The sequence below is a fragment of the Sceloporus occidentalis genome, unplaced genomic scaffold (genome assembly GCF_023333645.1).
Source record: "Sceloporus occidentalis isolate IW3139 unplaced genomic scaffold, rSceOcc1.0.p SCAF_34, whole genome shotgun sequence".
Lineage (NCBI taxonomy): Eukaryota > Metazoa > Chordata > Lepidosauria > Squamata > Phrynosomatidae > Sceloporus > Sceloporus occidentalis.
Window position 1 is genome coordinate 8,498,652 of NW_028317014.1, and position 19,165 is coordinate 8,517,816.

The 19,165-nt window shown below is 41.9% G+C and overlaps 1 protein-coding gene across 1 annotated transcript in view; it reads right to left on the reverse strand.

The window, feature by feature from the left end:
- LOC149298222 (WD repeat-containing protein 44-like) overlaps positions 1 to 9,087 on the reverse strand; it is a 42,359-nt gene extending 33,272 nt beyond the window's left edge. Inside the window, exon 1 of the mRNA XM_089487670.1 lies at positions 9,014 to 9,087. Coding sequence (XP_089343796.1) covers positions 9,014 to 9,087 — 74 coding nt within the window. The remainder of the gene's footprint in view (positions 1 to 9,013) is intronic.
- Positions 9,088 to 19,165: the final 10,078 nt, after the last annotated feature.

The following is a 19,165-nucleotide window of genomic DNA, read 5'->3' on the forward strand; positions in this document are numbered from 1 at the left end:
ACCTCTCAGGGAGCCAAAAAAGGGTTAAAGAGTTGCCTTTTACCTTTCCCATGTTATGCAGGTCATCAACAACCTCTTGTGCCCTTCACCCCTATCAGGAAAGTGACAGGTGAAGAATAGTGTCAGCAGCAGCTTCCTAAACATATGATCTCCTAGCAAGCCAAAGGCTTCATTGATATAGTGTCACCTGTCATTGATATAGTGTCACCTGTCATTGATATAGTGTCACCTGTCATTGATATAGTGTCACCTGTAGACCTGCTCTCAGGCATGGCTCTTTCTTGGCTTGGTCTTGTCACGCTACAGTAATCGTCCTCAGGAATAAGCGCTTATGCCAGAAAATTAAGGTCCATAAGAACACGGTTAGATGTAGAGGAACTTGACCGGCCGTTCACAGACCTGACCTCAACCCCATCGAACACCTTTGAGATGAACTGGAACAGAGATTGCGAGCCAGGCCTTCTCATCCAACATTAGTGCCTGACCTCACAAATGCTCTACGGGATAAATGGGCAAAATGTCCCACAGAAACACTCCAAAATCTTGTCGAAAGGCTTCCAAGAAGAGTGGCAGCTATTACAGCTGCAAAAAAGGGGACCGACTACATATTAATGTCTATGTATTCAGTGTATTCATTGTCGTCAAAGTCCCTGTTGGTGTAATGGCCAGGTGTCTCAATACTTTTGTCCATTTAGTGTACATGTAAATACTATGCCAGTGAGTGAAATACTGATATTTACAGTGCCCAGGAGACACACGTCAACGATGGTGTGATATAGATGAGAAAAGGTAGTATATAAAAGGTATATTTAAAAAACAAAAAAACAAACACCCAACAAACTTTAATGAAGGTGCCTCTTCATCAGTCTGAGGTTAAAACAAACATTTTTAAACCTCAAGCCAAGAGACTCATTATTGAGCTGCTAAACCTCAAGAGATCTTAACTCTAAATGATGGAAAGTGATTCGGAAGCTAACACGATGAGCTGGGAAAGACATTGCATTAAAGGCAGAGTATATAGTGGTACCGCCAATGTTATATAATTGGATGGATATCTGCTAACCATCCCTACATTTTAGGGATCAGTCATTTTAATTTTGGAGGCTGAACAAGGTGTATATGTACATAAAGACAGAACATTCTTGTTCAACACAGCACACAATATATGTAATGCAGTTAAATAAATGGCTACATTGATAGGTAATTAATGAAAACCAAGAGGACAGGTATGCAAGTTATTTTAAATGACAAAGTTAAGCAAACAAACTTGGCACTGTGTGGGTCAATCATACCAACCCACATTATGTCCCATTATGGAGCCATTTTCCCACAAGGAACATTAATAAATTGATATAAAAAAAACAAATGGATATAAGCGTTGTTGGCCCAAGAGAGGATGGAGTCTTAAATCGTAGGTCTAACTTTTTACAAAAAAAGATGGAGAGTTTTCAGGTGTTCAGAGGTCTCTTCTTTAGATAAAAAATAGTTGGCAGATGATTGTTTCTGGTAAGAAGAGTATGGGGAGAAGGGAGGAAAGTCCAGAACAGGGGAAGTCAACAGTTTCACAAGTTCTGGCTTCTATTTAAAAAATAACTGCGGAATCTCCCAGAATACAACCAGACTAAACAAGCCCACTGATTTGTAACCATTGTTATATTTTATTGATCTACACAATGCAGAAACAGATGAATTGGAAAGCAGATAAGAACCATTCAGCCCATCCAGTCTGTCCCTTTTTTCCTGATGTAAGGGGTTACAATCCCTATTAGTCTTTGGTCGGTTCCTACAGTAAAGAAAGCTTCATGACTATACCATACCTGTTTATATCCCTTCACTATATTAGCCTGCACAAATGTCTGCTGGGAGACTTTCCATTTAGTTACTACCCTCTCAGTAAAGTAGAACTTCCTTAAGATACATCTAAGCCTCTGACCGTCTAGTTTTAGACCATGACCTCTGGTTCTAACATTGCTCCTCCTTTCAAATAAGCTCACCTGTTGTACTTTGTTTAATTCCTTTAAGTATTAATTTTTCTTTTGCATCCCCCCTCCTCTTCTTTCCTTCAAGCTATACATATTAAAATATTTTACTCTTTCCTGATAATCTCTGTCCTGTAAAACCACTTACCATTTTGTAGATCTCCTCTGAACTCTCTCCTGTGTATCAATATTCTTCTGGAGTTGGGGTCTATTCTGCTTACCTTTACGTCATCAGACAATGCAATAATAAGCATCACTGACAGAACAGTGTCCCCAATGCTATATTCTGCCTTGGGATTTTTACATCCCAAGTGCATTATTTTACATTTATCAACATTAAACTGCAGCTGCCACACTCGACCATTCTTCTAACTTACTTAAATCATTTGACATTTGAGTTGTCCAACCAAGAATGTCTACCCTGGTACTACGGTTGCCAACTTCCAGATCTGCTAGCTGTTTTGCCAGGACACGTCGAAGCTCTTAATAATTTTGGGTGTATCCCTTTACTTTTGAGAGTTCAAGTAGAACTTCTTTCTCTGTAAACACGCCTGTTTTACGTCACCTTATTTCTCTCGGCTAACACGGGTAACTCACTTTCCTCTGTAAACACAGAAGTATTTATTTAGGCAGTCAGCTAGATCTTTATCCTCATTTATACAATTCCTTTCCATTTATCTTTAGTTTCATTATTACTGGTTTATGTTTTCTTCTCTCACTTTTATACCTAAAAACCTTTTTATCACCCTTTTCTGTTAACCAGGCAATTTTCTCCTTAGCGTGTGCTTTGGTGGATCTTGCTCCCATCTTCCTCATTCCGTATTTCTTTAAAGCTTGCTTCTTCTCATTCAATATATTTGCCACATCTGCGGAGCACAAACAGCGGCTCCCTGTGTCTTTTACTCTTGATAACAAGGTTAATGCAATGCTCTGCTGCCTTTAGCAGGACATCTCTTAAGAAGCTCCATCTCTCCTGGGTTCCATCTAAAGATATCCAAACTCTCTCACCTGCTCTCCATTTTAGAAAAATCCCCCAAAAGTTTCCAAAGTCATAACTCTTGGTTTTAACTGACCTCTCTCCTTATACTAAACCGCACTGATTGATGATCACTGGAGCTCAAAGCAAGGATTTACCTAAATACTGGTCTGTTTTTGGCCCCAACGGCCCGACGTTTGCCAGTCGGGCATTATACGGCACTCCCAAAAATTTAAATTACGTGGCGCTCATATAATACTTAAACTAGTGTGGGAAACAATAAACGATCATCACGTGTTGTGCTGGTCTGCAACACCTATATCCTCCTCCCTCCTGCCACAGCAGTGACACTAAACAGAGAGAACATGCAGCACGTCTTTATTCATACATGTTATCCCAAAGCACACGTCACACGAGACCAAGGCTGGACAAATCCAGGACGCCAGGTATTACTCATGGCATCCGACATTGGGTTTATTCACTAAGGGGGTAGTTAGTAGGAAATTTATGTTTCAGCTCCTTGACTTCACCATACATTATGAAGCTTCAACCCTGTGATTCTGGCTGGTCCTGTACAATGTAAAATTAAATCAATCTCCTCATCTACCGAATTATACATTCTAAAGGGCCAGCTCATTCCGGACCTTCATAATGAATAGTTAAGCCACAACTCTCCATTTAGTGAACATTGGCAATATCGACCGCTGTGGAATTATACTCTGGCTCCTAAATATCTGTATCTGTCCAGTCATGTCTGAGCTGAGATAACCCACATCGCCAACTGTAAATCATTGATGCACTAGAGCTTTAAAAATGCAGCTTTAGAGCTCTCAGCACTAAAATAATAAGTTCTAAGTTTAAGGCAGCTATAAATTAACCACACGGACGCCCAAAACAAGCAGCAAACACTGCATTACAGGTAAAGGGAGCATTAAAGCAAACCGAGCATTGACAGAAAAAAGATGGGGGTTCCAGCAGATGGGGCAACCAACTATAAGCTTCAGCATCCAAATACCTTATTGGCCCAATTATAGGCCGCACATTTCATCCCTAATTTATGTCTTTAAAGTGCGGCTTATAATCGGGGTTTAGCACAGGGATGCACAATTCATATTACCTGCGTCGGGACATGCAGTGGTGGGCAGGTGTTTTCTTTTTCATCCAGCCCTGCTGCGGGCAAACAGCAGGTTAGGATCCAGATCCCCCGCAGCGCTGCAGGAGACCTGGATCCTCCTCTCTGGCAGCCGTGGATGTCTGCGTGATGCGTGCAGACAACCTCCGCTGCTCCCGGCGTGACATGACCTTCCGCTACTCCATCATAGAACCCCTGGCGGACGTGCCAGGCAGCAGCAGAGGTTGTCTGCGTGCATTGTGCAGACCTCCACCGGCTGCCCTCAATAGATACCAGGGTGTCTGGAGCACAGGGACAAGTCTCGGGATGCATTGGTAAGTCTGGGGGGGGCATATGTAGAAATTAGGTACATTATGAATTAAGGGGGGGGGGCTTAAAATAGCTATTGCTTTTCCAAATTTCTGTTTGTATATAACCTATACTGACTAAATGCATAATAGATATAGAAATGTTAAAATACATTTATTGAAAAGAAAAGTGATATTCAGCGCTTAAAATAAAAATGCCAGATTTCTGGTGTAATGACACAACTTAAACATGTATAATACCTTGGTGCTGCAGAACCAACACACTGACCACAAGTGTGTAAGAGATAATACATAAAACAAAGAAATAAAGTGCTGCGCAAATTTACAAACGACTCCACAATATGTGTGGAAATTAAATACTTAAATTCATTAAAGTGGATTCTTCAATAGGTTCCTCTGTTGGGAAGCCCATAGAGCCCCTTCTGGGGAATGGAGTTTCTCCTTTGTACCGGTGTAACAGAAAAGACGGGAGGAGAAAGAGTTAAAAAAAAATAAATAGTAGCTTTAATATAAATAAAAAAGTAGTATCTTACATATAAGAATACTTTAACGCTCCCGTGGAAAGGACCGGAATAATACATTTATTCTTGTTCATTAGATAAATACTGGGGGGTTTTTTTAAACTTCTTTATTACACGGAGAAGACAAAGCATAAAACATAAGAATAAGTTTGCGTCCAGACATGTTGACATGTTGACAAAACTTGACATATACAGAGACAAGTGATGTACAGTTCCAGTATAACATACAGTACAAACAATGATCTGGGAGACCAAAAGTAAGGTGAAGTGGAGGACAATCATGGAATCAATCATAAGGTACAAAATTTTCCCTTCACAAAGTCATTACCTCCACAGACGCAAAACCTCGGGCCACAACATGCATCCATCCCGCCCATCATTAAGATCAAAAGCCTGGGACGGGGGGCGAGTACCCCTCAGGACCTGAAGGCAGTACCATTCTGTGGTATTAAATGTTTGGTATAACTATCCAGCATCGCGATAAATGGGGACAAACGGTTAAACAGAAATTTAACTTTGCTTTCCTTATGGAGAACGGCTTCAAGCCAATCCATCTGAAACAAAAAGCGTAATCGCGACAGGACCATAGGCAACAAAGGTGGCTGAGGAGCAATCCACTGGGACAATATTGCCCGTTTGGCCACTGCCGAGATAGTGAGCAAGAGAGATTTAGCTCTCGCTACAGAGGGAGGAACATGGTCAGGGAATATACCAAAAATCGCCCATTCAACAGAAAATACAAAACGAATGCCCAGAGTATCTGTGATGTACAATTGTAGGGCATTCCAGAACGGGACAATAGAGCTACAGGACCATAAGCCGTGAAGAAGATCTGCCTCAGGTGAGCGGCATTTCAAACATCGGGAATGATCTGATAAACCCATTAAGAACCGGAGTTTGGAGATGACATACGCTTTATGCAGGATTTTAAGGAACATTTCACCATAATCCCTAGACACCAAGAGTTTAGAATTGCGGGAGTACGCCTGGAGAACTTGTTTTGGACACAGATTTGGAAAATCAGTTTTCCAGGAGGCAATACCTGCCGTATGGGACTCCCAGTAGATAAGTGGTCTAAGCAGATTATATATTGTGGACATTGTGAGCATTGGGGCAGATGATAATATTGTTATCTGGTCTAAGGGGTTGTTGGAGTTAGCCCCAGAGAGGTGGGGAAGTAGTGTATTAACATAGTTACGGAGCTGGAGGTAGTGAATAGGATGAATTTGAACAGTAGGGAATTTAGATTGGAACCACGAGAAAGACAACAGTTTACCCTCTCGTGGGTCAAGGAAGTCACCAACGGCGCGACCCCCCACCCGGGCGAGTCTTCTAAAGACAACATCCTCCCTCCCGTGTTGGAACTGCGGGTTGCGAACCAGGGGCAAGAACCGGGAATAATGAACCTCCAATCCCAGGCGACGTCTAACATGCTCCCAGGCCTTCAATGTATGATACAACAACGGATTGGCGACAACATTGGAAGGCAAAGTATTTCTAGGATGATGCAGGAGAGAGGCCAAAGAAATGGTTGGAAAGAGTTGCTGCTCCAGGGTCACATTAGTGAATCTAGACCTGCCACGCAGCCAATCCGCCACAAAGCGGTAGTTAGAGGCCAGATTATAGTCTAATAGGTTCGGTAAACTCACCCCCCCGTTATGAGCAGGCTGTTGGAGCTTCACCAACGAAATTCTAGCTTTTTTGTTGCACCACAGAAACTTACGCAGCAGTGCATTATGATATTGGATATCCTTCCTCTTCAAGGTAATGGGCAACATGTAAATCGGGTACAGTAGTTTGGGGAAAAAGGCCATTTTGTATAAGTGGCATCTACCTAAAAAGGAGAGATTAAATTTGGACCAAGTTTTAAAAGAGTCTTCCATTTGACGCAACAATGGGGAAAAGTTTCGTTTGTAAAGATGTGCCAAATTTATGGGGATTGTAAGGCCTAGATACTTCAAAGAGGGAAGTCGGATAAATACTGTTTTAACATTCCACTCGTGTTGATTTTCTTTAAAAATATTTTTTTTCTTTAAAACAGCACCAAACTATGAGGGTCAATACGTTATTTTCCTCTGAAAAGATGGCAGATTAATACAAACAATAAGCACATTACCGACATTCCTTTTAAAGATGCTGTTCCATTTTCAGAAAATAAATTATATTCTCTAGCATGTTCTGCAAATAAACCTTAGCAGCTGTTTCATTGCATTTTGTTTTTTCTCATGGTTTAAGAAGAACATGGATATTTAAGGTTTTTTTTGTTTCTATGGCAACAACCGATCAGCGACTACTTTTGTGCCACATGGAAGTGAAGCGCCACTAGCAACAATTATGAATAAGACAATATTAAAATAACCAATAATTAAACAATTAAAGAATTCTTTCTGGGAAGGATTTGGACGCTCGGCAGCAATAGGAATGGTGTGTTGGCTCTGCGTTTAGAATAGGCGGAACAGCAGCTTTAATCAGAAATTCAGCTCTAAAGCAAAACGAAATTAGAAACAAACCAAGAGTAACTGACCGAACACAAAGCTTCCTCGTCTACATCTGTGACAGATTATAATATCTACCTATTAGCAGCATCCAACATCACAAAATCACAGCGGCCTTTATATAGGTTTCCAGTTATTCCGTCCCGCAGGACTATCGTGTTTAGGCCGCTGGCACAGAAGCCTTTCAGACATGCGAGTAAGAAGAATACGAAAGGACAGCAGATCTGCTAACAGGAGCAGCCAGCTGTACGGGCCGTGCACTGCTAGCGAGATGAGCAACCTGCTATATGCCTCATCACACTAGGAAGCAGAATTTTACTTTTACAGTCATTTGGATATTATACAGAAATCTGCGCATAGATTTCTATAGAAATGTGTATAGATACAGCACTGGCTCCCTTCTGTTTCCATATTTAATGCCTTCCGCAGACAGCAGCCACCGAAAGCAGAAACCATCCAGGAGCTGTCCAAATCGTAAAAAAATAAATTAAAAAAAAGCGAAAGAACCAAATAATATTTATCTCAGCAACGCTCATATCTACGGCAACCATCCCACCGAGCTGTGAGCACCATGACAACGGCGACTTATGGAAAGTTTAAACACCGTATTGTGTGTCACACACCGCGAAACGCCAACAAAAAGAGTCTGGAAATAAAGGTGGGGGCTTTACGTCCAGGTACCGGGCTTGCAAACGTCTGTTCCCCGCATAAGGACTAATAAAGCTATGGGAAGCGTAAGAACAGAAGGGGTCCAGCAATTTAGTATATATGGGGAAGGAAACGGAATGGGAGTACAGATGAACACGCTGGAAAAGGTGTGACAAAAATTTAAACCAAGACAAAATGAAGGCAATGATGAATGATGGGCACGATCACCCCGAAAACTGATAAGATGCAGAGAATGGGAAGAGACAGAACGGGGAAATGAGCAGAATGCCAAGCGCACAAAAACAGGGGAGCCTAATTACAGAGACAACGCCGCTGACAGGCAGGATCGTGTGCTGACATGATAAAGGGAGCGAGTGGGTGCCTAGTGGGGGTGACATGTATGTAATGAGAGAATGCGGAGTATGCGCGGACCTGGAGGAGGAAGGTGCTATACACTAATTATATAGAGGAACGGAGGGAGAGGCAGCAGAGTGAAAAAGGAAAGGAAAGTAACAGGGAGGATGGGGTGAAAAGCATTACAAGGGGATCTGGTTATAAACTGGCCTGAGCCGGGCCCTCCTCACCTGTTACGTTATATTTGTTGTTATGTTATATAGTTGTTATGTTATATATTGCTTATTATGTGTCATCTACCCATTGTACAGCGCTACAGAATATGATGGCGCTATATAAAGCAATAAATAATAATCCGGCAGCAGTAGGAGATAAAGTAACTAGAAAAGGATGCTGGAGAAGGGGAGGGAAAAGGTTTAGGGAATACACTGATTGGAGGCGAGGTGGGGTAGGAACGGATAGTGTGAGCAGTGTTGGTTAATCTGCACCCTCCAGATGTGGACTTCTGGTTTACACTCCCCACTATATATGAGGTCTTCTCACAGGTGGAGAGGGTGCCCGGCAGACCGGGTAACTACAGAGCCCAGCTGTGACACTTACACCACTGGGGAGGCGGAAAGGTTCACATCCTCGGGGGCATCGAAGAACTCCTCGGTGTCGCTGTCGGACGCCATGGGGGCTCCCGTCCCCGGCAGCTGTAGCAGGTCACGGTGCGCGCTGAGTGGGCGCTGCTCCCCGGGGCCGCGGGCCAGCCCAGCATGCAGGCAAAGTGCTCTCGCTGACAGGCCGAGCCAGATAGCAGGAGGAGGGCCCGGTCTCCTCACACACAAACACTGGCACGATCTCGCGAGATTACAGCGAGCATTGACACTGACAGCAGGGCGGGGGAGTGAAGTGACTGTAACGCAAGGGGGAGCGAACACGCGCACTGAGCAGGAAGGAGGGCGGCTTCCACGTCACGGAGGGCGGAGTCTCACAGGCTAAAATGGACTGGTCGCCTCATTTTAGTCGCCACTAACATCATAATGTTCTAGGTGTTGTAGACCTACTGCTCCCGTAATGCCCTACTACTGTTGTTTGCAAGGCAGTATGGGAGTTGTAGTCTTATAAAAGCAGTGACGCGCCACAGTGTTCTAGCACCAATTTCCCACATGAGCAGCAGAGGACATACTTATGGGCTTTTTCTATACACGAATACAAATACTTTTCCATCTGTTCATTCAGCAGTAAAGGACTGCTAGTCAGCGCGGTGTTAATATACAAATGCTTACTGAGGTGTAAATAAGAAGGTTGTATTCCGGTGCCTGCTAATTTGTTAATTACGTTAGGTTATATAACACAGTATGTACGTTCAGTGGCAGCTCTAGTTTTGAGGTGCTGATGCTGAGCAGAAAGGTTTATTTAGGGCCCTGTCTCTTACACAAGTAATAATCACGCTGTCGAGCCACGTAGTGCTGCGCTGAAGACAGAGAGGCAGGAGGGGGAGCGCCCATTAGAGCACTGCCGGTCAGCCCTGCAAAAAATACCGGCCATTGCATGTCCAGTATTTTTAATATACCGATACCAGCAGGGTCCTCTAAATACCGGCTGTGCTGGTGAAATATCGGCCAGGTGGCAACCCTACCCCAGCCTTAAGAAATAATGACCAAATTGGTTTGGGTTCAGTTACCAGGGTACTCCTGAGTCACCACGGGGATCTCCGGCTGCAACACTCCCCGCCACTTCCCCTCCAACAATGGCATGTGTCTCGAGACATGAGCGGGCCCTTTACCTACAAGAGGGGCTCCAGGTAGCCAGAGTTCCCAGGTTAGGCCACAGCATTATTCATAACCTCCATGGCTAGGGAAGCATGACATGATAACATAACCGAAAACAACCGGCCTGCTACCGAATCTTGTGTCCCGGTAAGCGGTTACTCCAAACACATAAACCAAGAGTCCTAGTCTAACCAATGCCATCAGCTGTGTTCAGGACATGTCTCCCCAACCCCACTCAGGTGAGCACCAGGATCACTAACTGTAAGCGCTGGCCGGAGGGGGGGACACCGCTGCTGTGACAATACAAAAAAGAGAAAAACTCACACAACCCAAATTCACTAAAGGTGGGCGGCGGCGGGGAAGCCCCGAGCTGTGACCCGATCCAGGAAGGATAAAGAGGGAAACGCTCTCTCACTCTCATTTTAACCACTTAGAGCCTGCAACAATGATGCCATGTTCTCCCAATGGGCAAGGAGGACGCTGGCCTAGACCTGCGGTCGTGTCCCCCTCCTCACCCCCGCTTTATAACAATAACATTTTTCATAAGACAATTCATTCTATTTCTCTCCTTCGCCTCTCCCCTATTTCTATCTCCCACTCTCTTCTCCCTCCCATCTCTCTTTCACTCACTCTCTTCTCCCTTTCTCTCTCTACCCCCCATCCTTCTTTGTCCCTTTGGTATTCAAACTTACTCTGACGAATGTAAAGGTTTTGTGAAAAAATTCAGTTAGTCAAATACTGTACTGTTAAAAGTCCAAACCCTTCCCTGAAATAATGGTTTAATCAACCAGAATATATTTTGTATTATTTTTGGTGGTGTTACTTAATTATAATAAAGGCGGCAATGATAAGCATACCTGTGAACCCCCTTGCGGGATGTGGCTAGCTTCAGTGGGTGGTCCTGCTGACCTCCTGGGCGGTCCCACTCCCCATCCATTTAAGGGGAAATGGGCAGTGAGTGGGACATGTCAGGATCCTGATCCCACGACCCAGAGGATTCGGAAGTTACATTTCTACTCTGGAGTCTCCAGGTGAAACCCGGAGGGTTCCCAGGTATGTTTACAAGTTGTTGGTATCAAAACCGACAAACAGTTTAAGGTTTCCATGTTGCAATTAAAATCAGAGGAGTGAATAAAAGCACAGATCTTCTAAGGTTTATTACAAGGACATATTAGACCCACTCAATGTTTTGTTAAGCTTCACCTTTGTACAGCTCTGCTTCCCTTATCGATATTATTATACTGTTACATGTTTGGAGAGGCTGCGGGGATATCGCAGAAAACTAGCTCTGTGTTTAATCATGTATTGTTTAGATCCCTATAGATCAGCAGTTATGCTCACTGGCCATATTTACTTATAAGAAATGTAGCAGACTCACACACCTCCAATAAATGTCCTAGTTTAATATTTTCTTAGATTAATGAATAGTTTCATGGTGTCAAATACCCCGAGTATACAAAGGTTCTTGTCTGTTCATTAACTGCCTGCTAAGAACCAAGGCACAACTCCAGGATTAAATGCAGCTTCCAAACAGCTTGTGCATTACGTGGGAGAAGAAAATGGCTGGATGGAAAATGTAGCAGATGCCTGTAGAACATGAACAGAAATGTGTGTTAATGCCAGGATAAAGCTATATTTCTGCCACATCTAGAATGTAAGCTCTGTGGGCCAGATAGATTGCATTTATTATAACCCAAAAGGGACCGTTAAACATCTTACTATAGAATTATTTGCCTGGTATACTATGTATAGTATAGTATCATATCTACATAGGGCCAAAGTAGGGAGCACAAGGAGGCCTTGCCAGTTTAAGGCCGATAGCAAGTTGATGCGGCCGACAGCCCTGTGGCCACACTATGTAACATGCAGCATCCAGCCGCAGATTTCAGATGTCTCGGACACCAGGGACAGAAATCAGGACTCGCGGAAAGCGGGAAAGTTGGAAAGGCATGCAACTGGACCATGAACCTCACTGCCCCAGAATCTAGTCTGTCCAGCAGATAAAGGGATGGTTGGAAAGTATATAAAGTTAACTTAGATGTGGGTATAACACATACTAATAGAACAATGGCTGATTAAGGGCAGGCTGTCATGAACTGGATACTGTTTCTGGAATTGTACTACTATAAATACGTCAGAAATTATTATTTTATACATTGTTTATTTAATACATGACTTAATAATCCAAGTTAATGTGTTCTGATTATAAGGTTTTATCATAAACTTTTTTATAAACTGTGATTTTTTTTAAATGAGATAATAGCTTTACCATACTTAAACCTGTTTAATGTGACATTTCCAGCTATTATACAACATGGTATCAATGTATATATCATGTTCCGAATGATATCTTTTTTCTGGTGACTCATATCTGCAGTATTCCAACTCATTTCCTTCCCAGACTTCAACATTATCCTCAAGTACTACAGGAAATAGCTGACATTATTGAGTGTTATCTGGTTATTTTGAAAAAAGATAAAGATAGCTGCTAATCTTAGTTTAGACGTACGTATGAAAATAAATATTTTCTTGTAATATTTTCTTCTATACCAATTTATCCACCCAGAGCACGATTCCATCAAAAATCTCTCTGTAGGGTTTTCAATCTGTTTAGTCATCTGTTCAGCAAAAAAAAGGGAGGGTTGTTATTATGACCTGTTTACATGTAAACCAGAAAATCTATAAAAAGAGAATAGAGGGGTATTTTAAAATAGAAGCTGAAAATCACTTTAAGCAGCTGAATCCTGCAATTACCACAGTATATGTTTAAAGAATCATCAAATCTTAAAAATAAACACATTGCAAACTATCATCATGTATATGGAATTGGTTTTAAAATATTCACGTATAGCAATTTAAAATCATACACTGCACTGTAAAAGTGCATTTGCCAGGGAATAAATCTCTTGATAAAAGTAAGAAGTGGTCCCAAGCAGGTGGGAAAAGGGGACAAAACACTGGAAAGAAAGTGAAGAGGGTGGAAAATGTTGCTCAGGTACTCGCCTGATGAATGTCTACATGGCCCACTAATAGGACATCCAAAACAAAAACAGCAAACGCAATACAGCCTGCAGACAATATCTGCAGGCTCAGATATGTTGGAAGTGCTCATATAAACAGGAAAATTCAACCTATATAAAAACTGCATCAAAGAAGGGAAGCCATGTGGCAACACTTTTACCCTGCTTTCATTCCATAAGCTTTGTTACATTGCCTGCCTACCTTTAAGTCTTCAGAAACAATTGCATCTTACAAAAACATACACTGCCCTCAATGGTACTGACCCCTCCCCTATAGAATGTTACCCTCCTAACAAAATAGTCCCCTACTCAATCTTTGTATTCTTATGTAGGGCAAAGGCTGTCTTCCTCATTTATCACTTCTATATAAATACAAGATAACAGGCATACTTGGGAACATCCTTGATCCACTGTCCCACGCAGTGAGATAGATCCTCTTCTTCGGTCCATGCATACTATAGTTGTTGGTTGTGGCCTCGCACACAGCTGTGCCACACTCAAGATGTTCTGTACAGAATGTAATTTTTTAAAATTTTTGCCGAAACCAAATTTGGCACCTTTTCTCATCCAAGCTTTATATTAACCCCAGTAACCCACTACACCTTGCCCTCTGATGGCCCTATTTGTGTCATAGTTATCCAGTCCTATTGCATCTCTTATTGACCTCGGCTCTGATTTATTCAATACCCTGAACTCTGGCTTTCTGACCTCAGCCCTGATTTTCTTAATACCTTGAACTCTGGCTTCCTGACCTCCGCTTTGATAAAATGATTATCCTGAACTACAACTATGACTACAACTTGTCTTGTATGTACAGTCTGTCCCCGGCCTCAGAGGATCATCAGAAGGTCCCACATCCCCTCAAAATAAAAAAGCCCTACCAGGGGGGAGCCGGTTGGAGAGTAAAGAACTCTTCTGAGATTGTAGTGGTTTCTCTTGTGGGGACACAGTGTCCTATCCTGCACTAGCGTCTCCTCTGGTACACTGAGCGTGACAGAGTGAAGGGGCCAAATCTCACGGTCTGGAGCTGACTCATTCATACTCTACATCGATCTGATAACATATAAGACTCCTAATAGATGTTTTTGGTACCATCATGTTAAGGTTGATATCAGTTGATGTCACCACTTGAATGCAGGTGACTCAATTTAGCGTATCTTTAAATAAAGACAAGTCAAGTTTTCCATGAAGGCCCGTTTGTCCTACATAGGACATTCATGATGGGTCGTTAAAAGGTCAATATTTATAAGAATATCAGGGTCAGCTCATTTGGGGCTCCAAGAATGCAAATAGAATAGGAACCATAGCCATAGTCGGGATCCTGTCCTGCTCTGTGCGAGTGCCTCTACATTCATTTCTGAACACACAGTATTATGGAATAAGTAAGTGTTTTAGGAACATGTGCTTGGTCCTGTTGTCTGTTACAGGTCTCTGTCAGTGGAAACATATACACCAGAACAGCCAGCAGGTAGTTTGATAAATAACGCGGCTCTGAATGTCACTCTTTGGTTTGCTTTTACGAGCCATGTATGGAAATGTTTAGACTTTGTCTGTCAAATCAATGGTAATTATCTGCACCTTTTGGTTTTTGTTTATGTTTTGAGCATTAAAAATGCCAAAAAAAGAGACTTATATGATGCAAGAGAGTCTACAGCAATGCACAGCAGAATGTTATATAGATAATGTAAGGGAAACACAGGCAATTGAGACAGAAAGGTGGTTTAGCATGAACTTTGAAAAGTATGACCATGCTGGTTTCTGCGTAATTATGTTTCCTGATAGCTCATGCTGATGCACTTTAGCAAGTAAAACTGGCGCTGCTACTTCCTACACCATTAAAACTTGGTGGTTTTGCTATGCAATTTAGTGATTTAAAAACAAAATACAGAATTTCATTATACCTTGTAGACTTTAACAAAATTTGCTGATTTCATATGAATCTCCGAAAACAAGGCCAGAGCCCCATGAAACGGACCAAAACAAAGAAAAAAGCTCTTTCACTCACGCTTTCTCTCACACTCTTTGAATGTCTTTCTACCTTCTCTGCTTACCACTTCCGCCTCTGTGTCTTGCAGCTCCACTTGCATGTCTCGCATCTTCTTGTTCTTCTCTTTCCTCACTCTTATATTCTCTCTTCTTCCTCTGTCTGCATCCCCGTGGACATAACCTCCCAATGAACTTCCACCAAAATGGCAGAGCTCACGGTGAAGTCCTCTCCCCCGATTTGAGGCTTGGGGTGGAGGATGTCAACCCGAAAGCTTTGCCATTTTGCCCTAAGATAACCATGAGTAAACTTGTGCCAAAATGGAGAGACGAATAGTGTTTCTGAAGCTCTAACAGATAGCTCGGTAAAACTATGTTCTAACCATTGTAAGATCCTCCAACTTCAGGTAGAGAGGTGGGCCTGAGAAGATAGGAATGTTTCAGGCAAATATTTCTGCAACCTCAAAATAATGTAAGGTGAGAAGGTCAGGCTGTGTCCAACTGTAGAGGGTCCAGTTGAAATTCATAATTAGTCAACATCAGGCATTACCATTCCTTACTCTATGCTATCAGTTAAAATATCTTTGATTTGATTCACCACACTTAACTTCCATGCCACCCCACATCATACACTGTTAGCACAATTTACATATTAAGGCAAAGATCAGGGCTATTTTGCATTTAACCTTTTAACAAAATGATAACAGCTTGAATTTAGATTTCTGCTGACATTTAAACAACACATGGGAAAAGAAAAAAAGTACATCTATCAATCATCCTCACCTGGATTTTACTGGAAGATGCTTACAGAAACACGTGCAACTTATTAGGGTTATAAAAGTGACAAATGTGTTCGAAGGACAGGAATGTCCTTAAGTTTGAACAGTACCAGGTGATGGTGTATATCCTGACATACTAAATAGGAGTGACAATTCCAGGAACAATAGCAGAAGCTCATTGATTTAGTTAGCTATATGTTTTAGATCAAATAATGGAGTTTTGATCATAACCCATAATTAGAGAGCAATAACTGGCCTTTAGCAGGGTGAAATGTCTACTATTCTATAATCAGTTTTTTGTGTTTTTGTAATATTGAGACTGGACATGATGTAAAATAGTATGACACACTCATATACTCTAGGCTATAACTGAGTGAATATTAACATGTTAAGATCAAATATATACGCATAAAAGACGAGTAAAATAATATACTGAGGTTATGGCTACCAGTGCCGGACTGGGAATGAAAAGCAGCCCTGGAAACATTTGGAGACCAGCCCCATATAGTTTATCTCGCGGTCGAGCTCTTATACCCACACGCATCCCTTATACATACCCGAGTCACACTATTTGCCATACAAATAACTCTAAAACATTCTTTTTATCACATTATTTGTATTAAAATGCCAGAAAACGAAAGTGTTAAAAGGCCGTGATAAATTAAATACATTAAACATAATGGAATCAAAACATTTGCTACTGCAAAAATGTTTTCATGAAAAAGTTCAATTTTATTCAGTGGAACAAAACAGTGATTAGATTATTCTTCACAATATTCTTGTATGAAACTTTTGGCTATTAATACCACCACAACTGTTCTAGCACTGCATCATCCAATGAATACCTCATCCCACATTATTATTATTTTTTTTTAAAATGCACATAGTTCATGGTGCAAAGTGGTCTGCCGGTCTGTTTATGTAAAAGGTCCCCTCTTAAGGGGGAAGGACTGTGAAACCAACGGGAATAATGAAATCAGTTTGAATGCAGATTGAAATAAGAGTAAATAACACAATAACACAATACCTTTACTTTTCCTGTCACTGATTTCTGGGCCTAGAAAGTTTTGTCCTCTGAAGTGACTACAAATTCAGGAGGGCGTTTCATCTCTGGATAAGTAAACATTAAATAAAGCAATTTATTACTACAGTAAGTACAGGGCACACACCAACACCCAGACACACACACCAGGAAAGCCGCTGTCACACCCACACCCAGACACACACCAGGACAGGCTCTGGCACACCGAGACCCAGACACACATACCAGGACAGGCTCTGCCACACCAACACCGAAACACACACACACGCCAGGACAGGCTCTACCACACCGACACCCAAACACACACCAGGACAGGCTTTGCCACACCGACACCCAAACACACATCAGGACAGGCTCTGTGTCAGGAACTGGGTCCATACAGACAACTGTAATGACCCAGAGCGCCCAAAGATTGTGTTCAGGAGTTTTTGCGCAGTAGCGGAGTTGGACAGGGCCTGGTGCGGGGCGACTGCACTCACCCAGTTGGACATCTAGGGTTGTGCAGCCACTTACTAGCACCCTGACATAGCAGCTGATGTAGTCTAGAAAAAAGCAGAACTTGGAGATATCCTGCAGGCACCCTGGAGCAGGCATGAGACATAGCACCGGAATCATGTGTAGGATGCTGCAGGCTGGGAGTACAGAAGCTAAGCAGAGTAACAGCAGAAACATAGCAAGCAAGGGGGACAGAGCGAGCAAGGGACATAGGAAGACAGGACATACCTGGTACAGAGCACAACAAAGGACAGGGAACAAGGCAAGGAACACAGGGGATGGAGTGAGGAGCCGGAATCCTCAGATGATTCAGGGAAAGGAGGGCAAAGGTTTATAAGAGACAGACAAACATGAATACAGAAACTAGCCTAGGACTATGTGATAACAATTGGAGATTCCGTCACATCATAAGGCCATAGATTGCTTAGCCCACCACTACGCCAAAGTACTCCAATATATTTGGTGGGTCCTAATGCTAAACCCTGCCTACTGAATCATTAATAAGCTGAAACCAAAATAATTATCTTAATTGTAATGCACTGTAGGTGTAGCTTCACCTGGGCATTGGTTAGAAAGGTCCTCCATGCCACATCTGCTTGTGGCGGAGGGATAAGATTTTTTTTAGTTGATAGTCTATGTATATGCTAGCTGTCGTTCTAGTGTAATATATACACTATAGCTACACTATATATATATATATATATATATATATATAAATATGTATGTATATATATATATATATATATATACACTGTAGGTAACTTATCCTTATGGAACTTCAATTAAAAGTTATGGGGCAAATGTTTTGTTTTACAGAGCATATGGACATTTTATGATGTTTTAATTAATTTATGTGTTTTATTATATGACAGGTCCATTTAAAATGTGTAGGTGTAAATAAGCTAGTGATAGTGCCATATGCTTGCTTCTCTTGCCCCTCTGATTAAATAAACACTAGTTCTAGGACAGAATTTTACTGTTTTGGGGAATCGTAACATAGCGGGATATATTACTCTCTCCATCCTGGTTCTCTCTCTTTAGATTCTACATATTGCCATGGGTTCTTTAGTCCAATGTGATACATTTCATAAGGCCAACATGATGTAAAGTCACGTATATTTTATACACACAGTATCTACAATGACTTTCTACACACACATACACCCACAGTTGCTCACACTCACTCTGCAATAAACAGAGAGGATTGTCAGTACACTTGACAAAGTACAGCTTGACAAAACATTGCTTTTTTTGCTTTCTCTAAATAAAGTATCCTAAAGATTGGAAGCTTTTTGTCGTGCTGGGATTCCTTTTCTTTGTTCCTGTGCTTCAAGAGGGTTTATGCTGTCCCTTTTTTCCTGATAGCACCCAGTTTCCTTGGAGTTGAGTGCAGAACCATTTTTTCTTTTTTAACAGTACACTTCTGGTAGACATCGTTGTAATTCGTCTAACTAGCAGCTACAAACAAATATAGATTATGTATAAGCTACACATTTTTATGAATTTTTGTATGAATGTCCTCATTCCGTCTTCCTACTTTCTCCAACATACTTCTCTCCTCTTCCGCACTTTTCAAAGTTCTTCTGCAACAGGGTGGTAGCCTCTGCACACACCACGGGGACAAACTCTTCATCCATGTCTCCTAGGAATTGTTAGCATTATACATTTCTATAAAT